We start from the raw sequence: 12,500 nt of genomic DNA on the forward strand, positions 1-12,500 counted from the left end.
TCTCAAAAAGCCATTGTCGCTCGTTTCCTTGCAGCGGAATCTCTCAGTTTAGAAGAGCTTACCTATCAATAGACTCTTCATTTGTCACTTTGGACTGGCTCTCGCCCGCTCTGTCTCTCTCTCTCTTTCTCTCTCTCCTCTCTCTTCCTTTTCTTCTCTCTCTCTCCTCCTCTTCTCTTCTCTTCTCTCTCTCTCTCTCTTCCCCCATTTACTATTTCACTCCCCTCCTCTTCTCTCTCTATCTCCCATCTCTATCTCCCAGGTTTTGTTTACAGTCTCAATCGGCCGTACTCAATGCACCTGCAGAGGAGGCTTCCAGAAGGCGTTCTCGGAAAGTCTGTCCCGCGCCCAGCAATCCCGCGAGCCTCCCCCCTCCCCCCTCAGCTTCTCCGAAGTGTGACCGAGCCATTCAAAAAACTTTGGTGATTGTTAACGACATGTGCAGTCAATTTCTTCTCTAGAGGGCGCGGCTCGCCGACTGTATAACCTTGCGTTAGTCTAACCTTTCACCTACGGCCCTCCCCTCCTAACCTACCCATGCCCGACACGTTCCGATCCCGTACAAAAAAAAGGTTAGTAACCCCTTCCCTCCCCTCCTCCTCTGCCCCTCACCCCACCCCTTCCTCTGCCGCTCCATGAGAACCCTTGTGTAGGGCGACCTTGCATATCCAGAAGACGTGGCCAACGGCACGACTTACCGACCTATCTGACGAAGACCCAAAGGGCAATATGTTGTGCTTTTATCGGCTTGAGAGTCCGGTTCAGACAAAAACACCGTCCGACCCATCGCCCTCCCTCCCTTCCTCCCCCCGTGGTCTGGCAGGTGCGTGGCCACAGCACAACATATCAGGTGGCTACCGCCCGTCACCCGGGGCACGCTGGAATATCGCCGTAACGGCCAAGGTGAGTAAGAGAAGGATCGACTACTCTGGGTTCCTTTGGCTCCTCGGCTCGCTCCATCTCCGCGCTCGTTCCCCCTGCAGGAACTCCTCCTGATGGTGGTTGAGGAGGCCGGCGTAGGCGTGGGGGATGGTGGGCACTGGGCCTAGCTGCTTCCACATGTCGTGCGAGAGAGGGTAGAGGCCGGCTGCCGCTGCCGCAGCCAGGGGCTGCTGGAGACCGGGCGGTAGGTGCAGGGGCTGAGGTAAACTTGCTGTGGCTGCAGTAGGGTGTGCAGGATAGGGCAGGCCCGGAGGCAGGCTGTGCGCCAGGGACACAGGGGGTTGTCCATGAGAGCTATGGTGTGGAGGGGCGTGCGGGGCCGCTGAGCCTCCTGAGGGCGGGGGCGCATGGTGCTGGGGCGGCACCCCCGGGTAATGCTGGGACATGGCGGTGTGCTGCACGGAGTGTATGTGACGCACCGTGTGCTCCGACTGCGACACGAGAGACGGGTCGCGCCACACGCGGATGGGTTCCTTACGGTCGAGCACGAGGGGCGCAGCAGCGGTCGACGAGGACGACGACGATGACGACGACGCCTGGGACGTCTTGTTGGGGACAGTGGCAGAGGTGGGCGTTGGGGTGTTGGGCTTCACTTCGGCCGAGGACGACCGGTCATCACTGAGTACCGAGGAGCGAGACACGGAGCGCTCGGTCACACTCACACCCGAGTCACTGGAGCCGTCGCAGTGGTCCATCCTGGAGCTGGTGGCTGCTGGCGCGTTGCTACTGGGGACCTGCTGGGCTTGCTGCTGCGGGGGCTGCTGCTGCTGGGGCTGGGGCTGCTGCTGCTGAGGGGGGAGTTGATGGTGGTGATGCTGAGGATGGTGGAGGAGATGGTGGTGATGGAGGGGAGCGTGGGAGGCCCCGTCATGGTGAAGCGGGGCCGAGTGGAGCGGGTCAGGGTTGGCGGGCTGGAGGGCGGCAGGACTCCGCACCACGGCCGTGATGCTCACGCAGGGCGGGGAGGCCACGCGGGAGGCGCACGTGGGGCCCGGCCCGCTGGTGGCGGTGATCGTCACTGCCCGCCCGCTCACCACGCCCGCCACCTCACCACACCCACGGCTGCTACCGCTGCCACCACTACTACAAACACTACTACTGCTGCTATTACTGCTAGTAGTGTTCACCTTGTTGCTTTCTGACGACCACGCAACGGCACTAACAATGGCACTTGGAGTGCCAGCCACTATCGATACACTTGTCACTGATGACACCGTAGTCACACCGTCACAAAGGGGAGCAGTGACACTGCTCACCACAACACTGCTGGCACTGTGGCCCACAACGCCATTCTTAACACCTGTGTCATGGTGGCTGACCGCGGCACTCACGAAACGTCCTTGGTCTACACTCGCAACACTGGCACTACTGCGGGCACTGACTGCCGCCTCGCTCACTCGATTGTCGCCGGGGCAGAAAGCGACGTTGCTGACGCTGCTGACGCCGCTCCTGCTGCAGACGCTGAGGCTCGTGGTGCAGGCGCTGGCACTCGAGCACACGGGCCGCTTACATTCTCGGGCAGGCGAGGGTACCGCGGGGCCCTCCGTGGTCCGGGGGTGCGCGTGGCCGAGCGGGTGGCCGAGCGGGTGGTCTCTGGCCAGGTCCAGCGGCGGCTCGGAGGCGATGCACAATCGGGGCGCGCCCTCGCTCGCTCGCTCTCTTTGGCACTTGGCCTCCTCGTGCGGCGGATCAGCCGGCACTATGACCACATCGGGCGGCAGCGACTTCGCGGCGGCACTCTCGCTTCGGCAAGCACCGGGCGGCACAGGGAGCCGAACCTCATCAAGAGGAAGGGCCTTGGGCAAGCAGCGCGGGGCGAGCTCCTCTGGCGCCCTGACGGCACACACCACACTCACGTCGCTGCTCTCCTCTCGGGGCGCTGTACTCACGCCCTCGCTCGTGGGACTCCTGGCGCTGCTTGACCTCGGAGGGGTTCCGCTGCTGACGGTGATCGACGGAGCCTCTTCCTTCCGCGGCGGGGCGGGTTTCGGCGCCTCGTTCGGGGCAGGTGCGGGCGAGCTCTTGGGTCTGCACGCGGCGTCCTCCTTGGGACGCGGGTCTGCCTCCGTTCTTCTCTGGACGTCCTTCGGCGGGGGAGCCTGCGGGGTCCTGGCCGCTTCCTTGCTGGCGCTGCCCAAGGGGGTTCTGTGGGCGTCGGGCGGCGGGGGCCGGTAGGTGGTCTTCTCGTAGATCACCACAGGTTCCTCGGAGGAACTGCCATCCGTGGAGTGGGAATCCTTCCGGCTGGTCTTGGAATGGGAATGGTGGGCGGGCGAGACGGGCCGCGACTCCCTTTCGGCGGCGTGTCTGGGGGCGGAATTGTGGCCTCGGCTCGGGCTGGCGTTGCTCTTCCGTTTCTGGCTCTTGCTGCTATTGTTCTCGCAATTGCCGGTGTTTCTATTGTTCTCGTTATTAGTGTTGTTCTTGTTTGAGCATTGCGTGGCGGCCGCGAAGTGGGCGGCGCGGGTGCCCGGGGAGACGCTTCGGCAGCGCTGCGGCGGCCGGCGGGTCGCTCCGTTGTTGGGCGAGCCTCTCTTGCCGGGGCGATCGGAGGCGCCCTTGGGGGGGCTGGCGGCGGCGCTAGCCTTCGAGGGCGGGCTCGGCGTGGCTCGCTCGACGGCAGCCTTGGCGGGCGGGCTGGGCGGGCTGGGCGGGCTGGGCGTGGGCCGGTCTAAGGTGGCAGCGATGAGTCGCGTGTGTCGTAACGCAACGGCCGCGGCCAGGCGTCGCGAGGGGGCCCGTGTCGGTAGCTCTGGCTCCGGGGTGCTGCTACTGCTGCTGCTGCTACTGCTGCTGCTACTGGTTACGCTACAACTACTACTACTGCTACTTGTACTGGAGTTACTTCTACTGCTATGCTCGCCGCTGATGCTGCTTGCGCTCTGGCCGGTGAGCTCGGCCTCACGCGATTTAGTGGTGCTTGAAGTTTGTACTTTGTTCTGTCTTGGAGAGGGGCGCGTGGGCCGCCGGTCGGGGGTGGTGCAAGCGCTACTACTGCTGCTACTGCTGCAACTGTCCTCGCTGCTGCTCTGCTTTTCCAGCCGCGTCAGAATGCGGCGCGTCGGGCGCGAGGGCGTGCGATAGTGTCCTCGGCGTGGAGTTCGAGTCCGCGGACGATCATGACTCACTCGACCCGCTCCTCGCTTCCTCCATGTCACGCCGCCACACTTTCCTGCAAAGAAAAGAAGCAAATTAAAGCCCATTCACGCTGGCACTTAAGGGGGGCACTTTTGCATAGCTATGATGGCACCCAACAACCTTCTGTCGGTGCCCGTTACACCAGACACTCCACAATTACAAAGAGTCCACTATGCCAGCGATGAATACCTCGTCTGCATATCCCCACAAGGCCCTCATTGTCCAACAGAGGCGTCGACACATCATGTAAACAAACCATAATACTCACAGCTCCGCGAGAACTCAAAGCGCATAGTCTCTGATTGCTCCTTCGCTCACTTCTTTTGTTTCCCGCTAAAGAAGAACAAGCAAATTCCGAAACCGAGAGTGCGCGCGGTGAAATCGTCTCGAGTGTCACTGGAGGCCACACGTCGGGACGTCTGACACTCTAACCTTTGACCTGCAGAACCGTAACCTTGTGTCCCCGCCCCTCTCAAAACTCTTATCGTAACGCACCTTTATTCCTCAGACATTAATGAAACGCAATGCTGATGTCAAGCTCGCACGCACAAATCCAGACGCTCTCCCATGTAAACGAAGACTGAGTCTAAGTATTTACTGTAACCAGGGTTCTAGCCACCTCCAGCAGCGAGGAATTTCACAACAGGATATCCGAAAGTTAAGCTACTTTACGCATTGCTTTTCATTGAGTTTTATTTCTTGAAACGTTGGAAAGGGAAAAGGGAGGGTTAGAGAGACGAGTGAAGGAGAAAAGAACGGAGAGAGAGAGAGAGAGAGAGAGAGAGAGAGAGAGAGAGAGAGAGAGAGAGAGGCGAGAGAGAGAGAAGAGAGGAGAGAGGGGAGAGAGAGAGAGAGAGGAGAGAGAGAGAGAGGGAGAAAAGAGAGATAGAGGGAGGAGAGGAGGAGAGGAAGGGAGGGGGAGGGAGGGAGGGAGAGAGAGAGGAAAAGAGAGAAGATGAGGGGAGGGAGAGAGAGAGAGAGAGAGAGAGGAGAGAGAGAGAGAGAGAGAGAGAGAGGATAATGGCAAGAGTATGTCCGCAACAAGTCAAGCACAAGGACAAGTTTCCTTGCGTACACAGACAAAGGATGTCGTAAACTACAACCCGCCATTACCCCGCTCCCAAGTCTCGATCACACACACACACACACACACACACACACACACACACACACACACACACACACACACACACACACACAAACACACACACACACACACATTCCCATTATCAACACAAATGTGCCCGCATTGTATGTACCCGCACCCTTGGTGATAGAGAGCGACACGTAACGCACCGGTTCAATGGAGGAAGGATATGGTTTTAAAAGAGAGAAAAAAAGGAAATAGCCAAACAAAACCGCACTACATATCTACACCATAGCTGCACTATACAGACCCCGGTGACTGTCTTGTGCGCGCGCGAGTGACGGAGGAATCGGCAACCGAAATTAAAACGAGCGGGTTACGCCACTCCGTCCGCCATCAGGGCTTCCCAAGGTTAACCTCAGCTACACATTTACTCCTATGTGGGAATGGCTCTCTCTCTCTCTTCTTCCCCCTTTCGGTCCAACCCTACGTCGATCTCTCCCCTCCTCCCATTTTTTTTTTTTTTTCATAATCTATTTATTCTTCCTGTTCATCTTCTTCCATTTCTCCTCATTCTCGTCCTTATCCTCCACTCCCTCTTCCTTCTCCCTCTTTATTTCCATCTCTTCTACCACATGGAAAAAAAGAGCAAAAGCATAAGGCCATTTATAGAACAATTAAATACAGAAAACAAAATGATACAGTTATCTATATGTCCTTGAATGACATTGCCGCTGATCACACGATAACAATGTGAGGATTAATTTCTTTCTTGTTAAGTGAGTGCTTCGGTGATGAGTGACGACTGCTACCATCCGCCGCACACTGCTCATCTCCGGTGAGACTGATAATGATATCGAGACACACAAACAAACATGAGTGGACACTTGGGTACATATGAACTGAACACCGAGGGAAGGAACAGAAAAAACACAACAACAAACACGTACTTACGTACGTTCGTACATACAAACTTACATACACACATGTACATATCATCCTTACAAGGATCATACCCAATCTGAGGATGCTGGTAGTGACTGCGCTATTACTCTATCGGACTCCCGAGGCAACGACAGGGCATCACCCCGGAGCTGTGGGCTTATCCCTACGGCGCCCTGACGCCCCGGGGTAGCCCAGAAGCGCTTGGCATCCAAGAGTTCTTCGTGTCCGTCGCCGGATTGCGTCCACATGTTACAACAATGACAGGAAATCTATGCTCGATGCCCTGGCACCGGAGACTCGTACTCACACACCGGTTTCAATTGGAAAGAGTAAATAAGTGAACATTTAGTCGCCCGCCCTCCCTCCCCTCCACCTGTAATCCTCTCCCTCCTCCTCCTCCTCTTTGTTACCCTTTCCTCCCCCCCTCCTCCCTGACCACCTTCCTTTATTGACTTGCATGATGCAGCGCAACCACCGAAGTGTCTATTCTTACTGAGCACCAACGCGTCACACTCTCACCATTACACTGCATAACCTTTAAGCTACTCTCACCACCGCAACACCAAGACAGCTTCTCATCCCCCCCCGCCTCTCCTCTCCAACGCCATCACTCCACTTTTACTCAAAAAGCACGGCCATAATGCCTCACTTCACCTTACACCAAACCTTCGTCACAACCAAACAACCCCAAAAAAGAGCGACAATAACAGCAAACGTCCACAGAGACGGAACCAACAGCTATGAAACATCAGCTGCCCCAGGGGTGGAAAGGGGTGACAAAAGCGACAGCAAAGAAAGTAACAAATAAGGAGTAACAACAACAACAACGGCAGCAACAACGACAGCAACAGCGCCTGCGAAACAGGTCCTTCTCCTGGTCTTCTGAAGTGGATCCCGGCCAAGAACAGGTCGTATGCGGCCACATGTAAAAACTTGCCTTCGAGTTCACCGCTTCGCCCACACACCCCTCCCCCTTGCCCCTCATGGGCCCCTTCCCCGCCCCCTCACCCTCCAAATCTCTCGTCTCCCTTCTTTTCTCCTTTCTCCTGCATTCTTCATTTTTTTCATTCTACCTCTCTCCGTGTCTATCTCACTCACTCACTCACTTTCTCTCTCTCTCTCTCTCTCTCTCTCTCTCTCTCTCTCTCTCTCTCTCTCTCTCTCTCTCTCTCTCTCTCTCTCTCTCTCTCTCTCTCTCTTCTATATCTTATCTATACTAATTTTCCGGTATCGCTTCCATCCTCCATGAATCTAATTCCCTTTCCTCATCTCGTATACCCTTTCTTATATTTCTCTTTCAGAAAATTCTCCCTCTCTTTCCCCCTTCTCTTTAAACCGTCTTCCATTCCGTTATACAATTACCGTCTTTCGCATTCTAAACTGTCATCTTCAATTATTCTTTTGTCCCACCTCTCTCTTCCCCTTACCTCTCATTCCCTCACTCCCTCGCTATCTTCCTCTTTTCTTTCACTCCCTCCCTCCCTCTCTATCTTCCTCCTTTTTTTCCTCTCCCTCCCTCCCTCCCTCTTTATTATCCTCCTTTTTTCCCCCTCCCTCCCTCTCTATCTTCCTTCTTCCTTTCCCTTTTACCCCCCCTCCCCCTCCTTCATTTTCATCCCTTGGCCTAAACCTCCAATTCTAACACCAATTACTAGAACTGTCAGATGCTCCCACCTGAGCACACTTGGGCGTAAACATCTTTAACGAATGAATGGGGACAAGTGTGTAAAAAAAAGGAAGAAAAAAAGTTACCAGACGCGTAAACGTTTCTAAACAATAACAAAAATAGTTCATAAACAAATATAAGAATAAACACATAAATAATCACGTTCCCAAAGAGAACACTCAATACGGAGTCTTTACCTTGTCTACCCACCCCCTCTTCCTCTTCCCTCCTATCACCCTCTTTCCCCCTCCCCTCCTCTTTACCCCTTCCCGCACAAAAATGCAATACTGAGGCACGGAGACGTTGGTAAACAAGCCAAACAAACAAAGAGCAACACGACCTGGAAGGAGAGGAGGGAGGGTAGTTACAACACCGAATACAGAGGGAAGCCACACAGACACAAGAGGAGGCGGAGGTAAGGGGGGAAGGGGAAGGGGAAGGGGAAGGGGAAGGGGAAGGGAAGGGGAAGGGGGATTGAGGAAGAGAGAGAGAGGTGAGCTGTTTGGAGGGGTGAGGGGAAGAGATGAGAGAGAGATAGAAGAGAGAGAGACGAGAGAGGAGAGAGAGAGAGGAGAGAGAGAGGTAGAAGGAAATAGAGAGAGAAGAGAGAGAGGTGGGTGGGTGGGGGGCAGGGATTGAGGAGTGACCGCGGCACAAAATGGTCGCTGGCAACTCCGTCCAATTTCGTGGTGGGTGCGCGGTGTCCCGGTGTTAGTAGCCGCCATTATCTCCGCCAGGGTCTTGCTGCAGGTGCCGGCTCCTGCCTTTGCTCCTACCTGTCCTCCAGCTCCTGACTTCTCCCTGCGCTTCGCCAGTCAAATCTTCCCTCCCGTCAAATGCTCCCTCCTTGTCGTGAGCGAATTCTTTCCTTCTTTCTGGCTCCCTTCGTCCGGTGTCAAATAAAACTTTTGAACGTTCAATACCCAAACCTTTCTTTGCTAAACCCCTGACAAATGCAATCATCCACTCGCTCATTCTCTTTCTCTCTCTCGCTCTCTCCCTCACTCGTAAAATCAATATGTTAATCTCACACTCCCCCATTCTCTCTCTCTCTCTCTCTCTCTCTCTCTCTCTCTCTCTCTCTCTCTCTCTCTCTCTCTCTCTCTCTCATCGGCCGTCTCGTCTGTCACTCTCTTTTTTAGCGATGGGCGAAGGGGGGGGGGGGGGAGGGAGGTGCGGTGAAGGTGTTGCGGTCGAAGGAAAAACTTGTTCGTATTACTAGGCTGATCTTGTGGCCTGATCCCGACTGGCATGAGGGGAGGAGGGAGAAATAAGAAAGAGGGGGGGGAGACCATGTAGGAGAGGGAAAATGGGAGATACGGAAGGGAAGGAGAAGGGAGGGGGCGCGGCAGGGATGAGAAAGATGAGAAATAAACGAGGAGGAAAAAATAAAGGATGGAAGACGGAGAGAATATAAAAATAAGAGAGTAAAAGTAAGGAAAGAAGGAACAACAAAACTTTAAAAAAAGGTGAGGCAACGAAGAGCGAAGGGCGGTGAGAAAGCGATGAGTGTACTCGAAAGCAAACATCAAGTTTCGCATCATCACCACCAACCTCGTCATCATCTCCATCATCAACATCGTGACCCAATAATCCAAAAGTACCCCATCATGCTCGTCCAACGTGTCCTCGGGGCATCTGCACTGCTAAGACAGGTGGCGAGGACACTCTCCACCCCCTCCCCTCCTCTTTACTCTCCCCACTCCCTTCCCTCTCCTTCAAAAAGGACACAGGTACTAGAGACATTGCACCCCCCTCTCCTCCCGAAAAAAAGGAGGGCACAGGGTACAGTGATATGGAATAACTGCGTGCATGTCGAAAGAGTAGTATCAAGATGAGGAGGTGGGGAAGTTGTGATAAAAAAAAAGAGAAAGACGGGGTGGGGTGGGTGAGGATAAGACACTCAAGTTGGCGAGGAGTCAAGCCTGGGGAAGGGGTAGGGAAGTAGGAGGGAGAGAGTGCCCCCCCCCTTGGCGTGAGTGTACATACATAATGCTTCAAGAGTTTCTCAAGTGTCAAACTGCAGACGCGGCAGAACTAGAAACCTGGGGGATGTCCTTGGCACAGACAAACACATACACACAAGCTTGCTTCCAATAAGTGCATACGCTCGTATTAACAAGGTCTTCCTGTCACAGGGTCCTCTCCCTGTTTCTCTCTCTCTCCTTCTCTCCCTTTCCCCTTAACTCGCACGCATACGCACACGCACACAAACACAGACAGGCAAACAAACAGACACAAACACAAACAAACGCACACACACAAGCAACAAAACAAGCCCATCCACACATTTCCCGCCAGGTGTTCTGCGAAGACACGCCGTCACCGAGCAGACGTTGCAACACCCCAAAAACCCTCAAAAACGGTGACTGGACTGGACGTTCCACACAAATAAGAGCATGACTAACGCAAGTTCGGCCCACGCGCTTGCCTGCTTGCTTGTTTGCTGACTTGCCTGGACGCTGATGCATTCGCGCGAAATTCTGACAGAGAGACAGGGGGAGGTGGAGCAAGGTAGGGAGGAAGCGGGGTTATGGAACTCTTTCGAAAGGTCGTCTCCGTGTCGGCTGGCGTTGCGGACCGCTGACGGATATTATACGGATCGCGGACGCCGTGCTTTACTTGGTTAAAGGAGTTTTGCTTTACTTGTGCGCGCGCGCTCTATCGGTACACACACACACACACCACAACACACACACACACACACACACACACACACACACAGAACAGCCAACAGACAGAGAGAAGAGAGAGAGAGAAGGAGACAGAGAGAGAGAAGAGAGAGAGGAGAGAGAGGAAAAGATAGAGAGAGAGGAAAGAGGAGATCGAGAGAAGAGGAGATAGAGAGATAGAGAGAGCGAGAGACTAGAGAGAAGATAGAGAGATATATGACACCACACACACCTACTGGGACAATGGCGGAGAAAACGTAGAGAGACATATACGGAGACAAAGCATCAACGGGCACATAGACAAAACAAACACACAAGTACGGCCAGACAAAGATACAACAGGACAAAACAGGAAAGAGGCAGACACAGACTAGACAGAAAGACAGACATCTACATACAGACACAAACCGAAGTCGACAGACACTATACATACAGCAGACAGACACACAGACAGACCCACAACACACACACACAACACACACACACACACACACCAACAAACAAACACACACACACACACACACACACACACAACACACACACACACACACACGGTAGAGAGAGGACGAGAGAGATAATATATATATATCTATATAATATATATATATATATATATATATATTATATATATAGATATATATATATATATATATATATAGATAAATAGATGATATATAGAGAATATATATATATACTATATATATATATCATATAGATGTAGTATGTGTGTGTGTGTTATATATATATATATATAATATATATATACTAGATATATATATATATGTGTGTGTGGTGCGTGTGGTGTGTGTGTAGGTGGTGTGTGTGTGTGTGTGTGTGTGTGTGTGTGTGTAAATTTACATATACAAACACAAACACACCGCACTATCATAGACGAAAGGGACCGTGGAATGCACATCAAAATAAAAAGAGAAAGAGGATGAGTAAATTAATAGTATACAGTAATAAAAACAATCATTTAAAAAACGCAATAGAAAAAAAATACCGACTAAAAAATATAATAACACACAACCAAAAGTGCAGAAGGAAAAAACAGTCATAAAAAGAGGAAACCAAAATTACGTCGACCAAACACATGACGGCCCGCTCTTAAAATACACCCCCTCCTCCCTCCCCCCCTCCCCAACCTCCTCCTCCTACCCCAACTCCCTCCCTTCCTCCCCGGACTCCCTACCCTCCCTTCCTCCCCTAACCCCCCTCCCCTCCCTACTCACCTACCTACTTCCCTGCTTGCGTGCTTGCCGGTCCCACCAAGGTTTCCCACCTGCCGCTCGCCAAGGCCACCCCGGGCGCCATTACTACATGCATTCATACGATATTGCATTCCGATCTTACGGCCCTATCAAAGCGCCGAAGAGAGGGAGGACGAGGAGGAGGAAGAAAGGGAAGAAAATAAGGAGGAGGTGGAGAAATGGAAGGCATAAAAGTACAAGAAACATTTACTTCATTTTAAGAAAAATCTCAAACCCCCACCTGACCCATAGAATTAGAGTCCCGATCCCCTCCCCCCTTCGTAATCATACCCCTCACCACACCACAACAAGAGGGGGGGGGAAGAAGGCGGGGAAGAAGGCGGGGAGAGAGGAGGAGAGAAAAAGGGGGGAGGAGAGAGGGGAGAGGGAGGGGGGAGGGAGGGGGGGGGGGAAGGGGAGGGGGAGGGAGGGGGAAGAGGGAGAGAGAGAGAGAGAAAAGAGAGGAGAGAGAAAAAAGAGGGGGGGGGGGAGGGGGGGGGGGGGGGGGGGGGAAAGGGGGAGAAGGGGAGAAGAGGGAAGGGAAAGGGAAGGGGAGAGGAGAGGGAAAGGAAGGGAAGGGAGGAGGGAAGGAAAGAGAGAGAGGAGGAGGAGGGAGGGGAGAGAGGGAGGAGAGAGAGGAGAGAGGGATGAGACGGAGGGAGGGAGGAGGGGAAGGAGGGAGGGAGAAAAAGAGAGAGAAGAGAGGGAAGGAGGGGGGAGAGAGAGAGAAGAGAGAAGAAGAGAAGAGAAATAAAAAGGAAAAGAGAGGAGAGAGAAGAGGGAGGAGAGAGAGAGAGAAA

The 12,500-nt window shown here is 53.6% G+C and overlaps 2 protein-coding genes across 2 annotated transcripts in view; both read right to left on the reverse strand.

Moving 5' to 3' along the window:
* Nucleotides 1-923: 923 nt before the first annotated feature.
* LOC119572595 (putative protein TPRXL) overlaps nt 924-12,500 on the reverse strand; it is a 40,353-nt gene continuing 28,776 nt past the window's right edge. Inside the window, exon 2 of the mRNA XM_037919698.1 lies at nt 924-4,114. Coding sequence (XP_037775626.1) covers nt 924-1,637 — 714 coding nt within the window. The 5' untranslated portion in view covers nt 1,638-4,114. The remainder of the gene's footprint in view (nt 4,115-12,500) is intronic.
* LOC119572596 (flocculation protein FLO11-like) lies at nt 1,666-4,145 on the reverse strand. Its single transcript, XM_037919700.1, has 3 exons — nt 3,788-4,145; nt 1,871-3,694; nt 1,666-1,730 (listed from the first exon to the last, which is right to left on the reverse strand). The coding sequence occupies exons 1-3, from the start codon at nt 4,143-4,145 to the stop codon at nt 1,666-1,668; spliced, it is 2,247 nt and encodes a 748-aa protein (XP_037775628.1).

Source organism: Penaeus monodon, chromosome 4 (genome assembly GCF_015228065.2).
Source record: "Penaeus monodon isolate SGIC_2016 chromosome 4, NSTDA_Pmon_1, whole genome shotgun sequence".
In the NCBI taxonomy this organism is placed as follows: Eukaryota; Metazoa; Arthropoda; class Malacostraca; order Decapoda; family Penaeidae; genus Penaeus; species Penaeus monodon.

Excerpts from the sequence above, each read along its gene's own strand:
- LOC119572596 (XM_037919700.1), bottom strand. The coding sequence starts at position 4,145 with ATGGGCTTTAATTTGCTTCTTTTCTTTGCAGGAAAGTGTGGCGGCGTG. Across the intron at positions 3,695-3,787 it reads CGGCGAGCATAGCAGTAGAA|AGCTACCGACACGGGCCCCC; the intron begins GTAACTCCAGTA and ends CCCCGGAGCCAG. Across the intron at positions 1,731-1,870 it reads CATCACGGCCGTGGTGCGGA|CAGCAGCAGCCCCAGCCCCA; the intron begins GTCCTGCCGCCC and ends CTCCCCCCTCAG.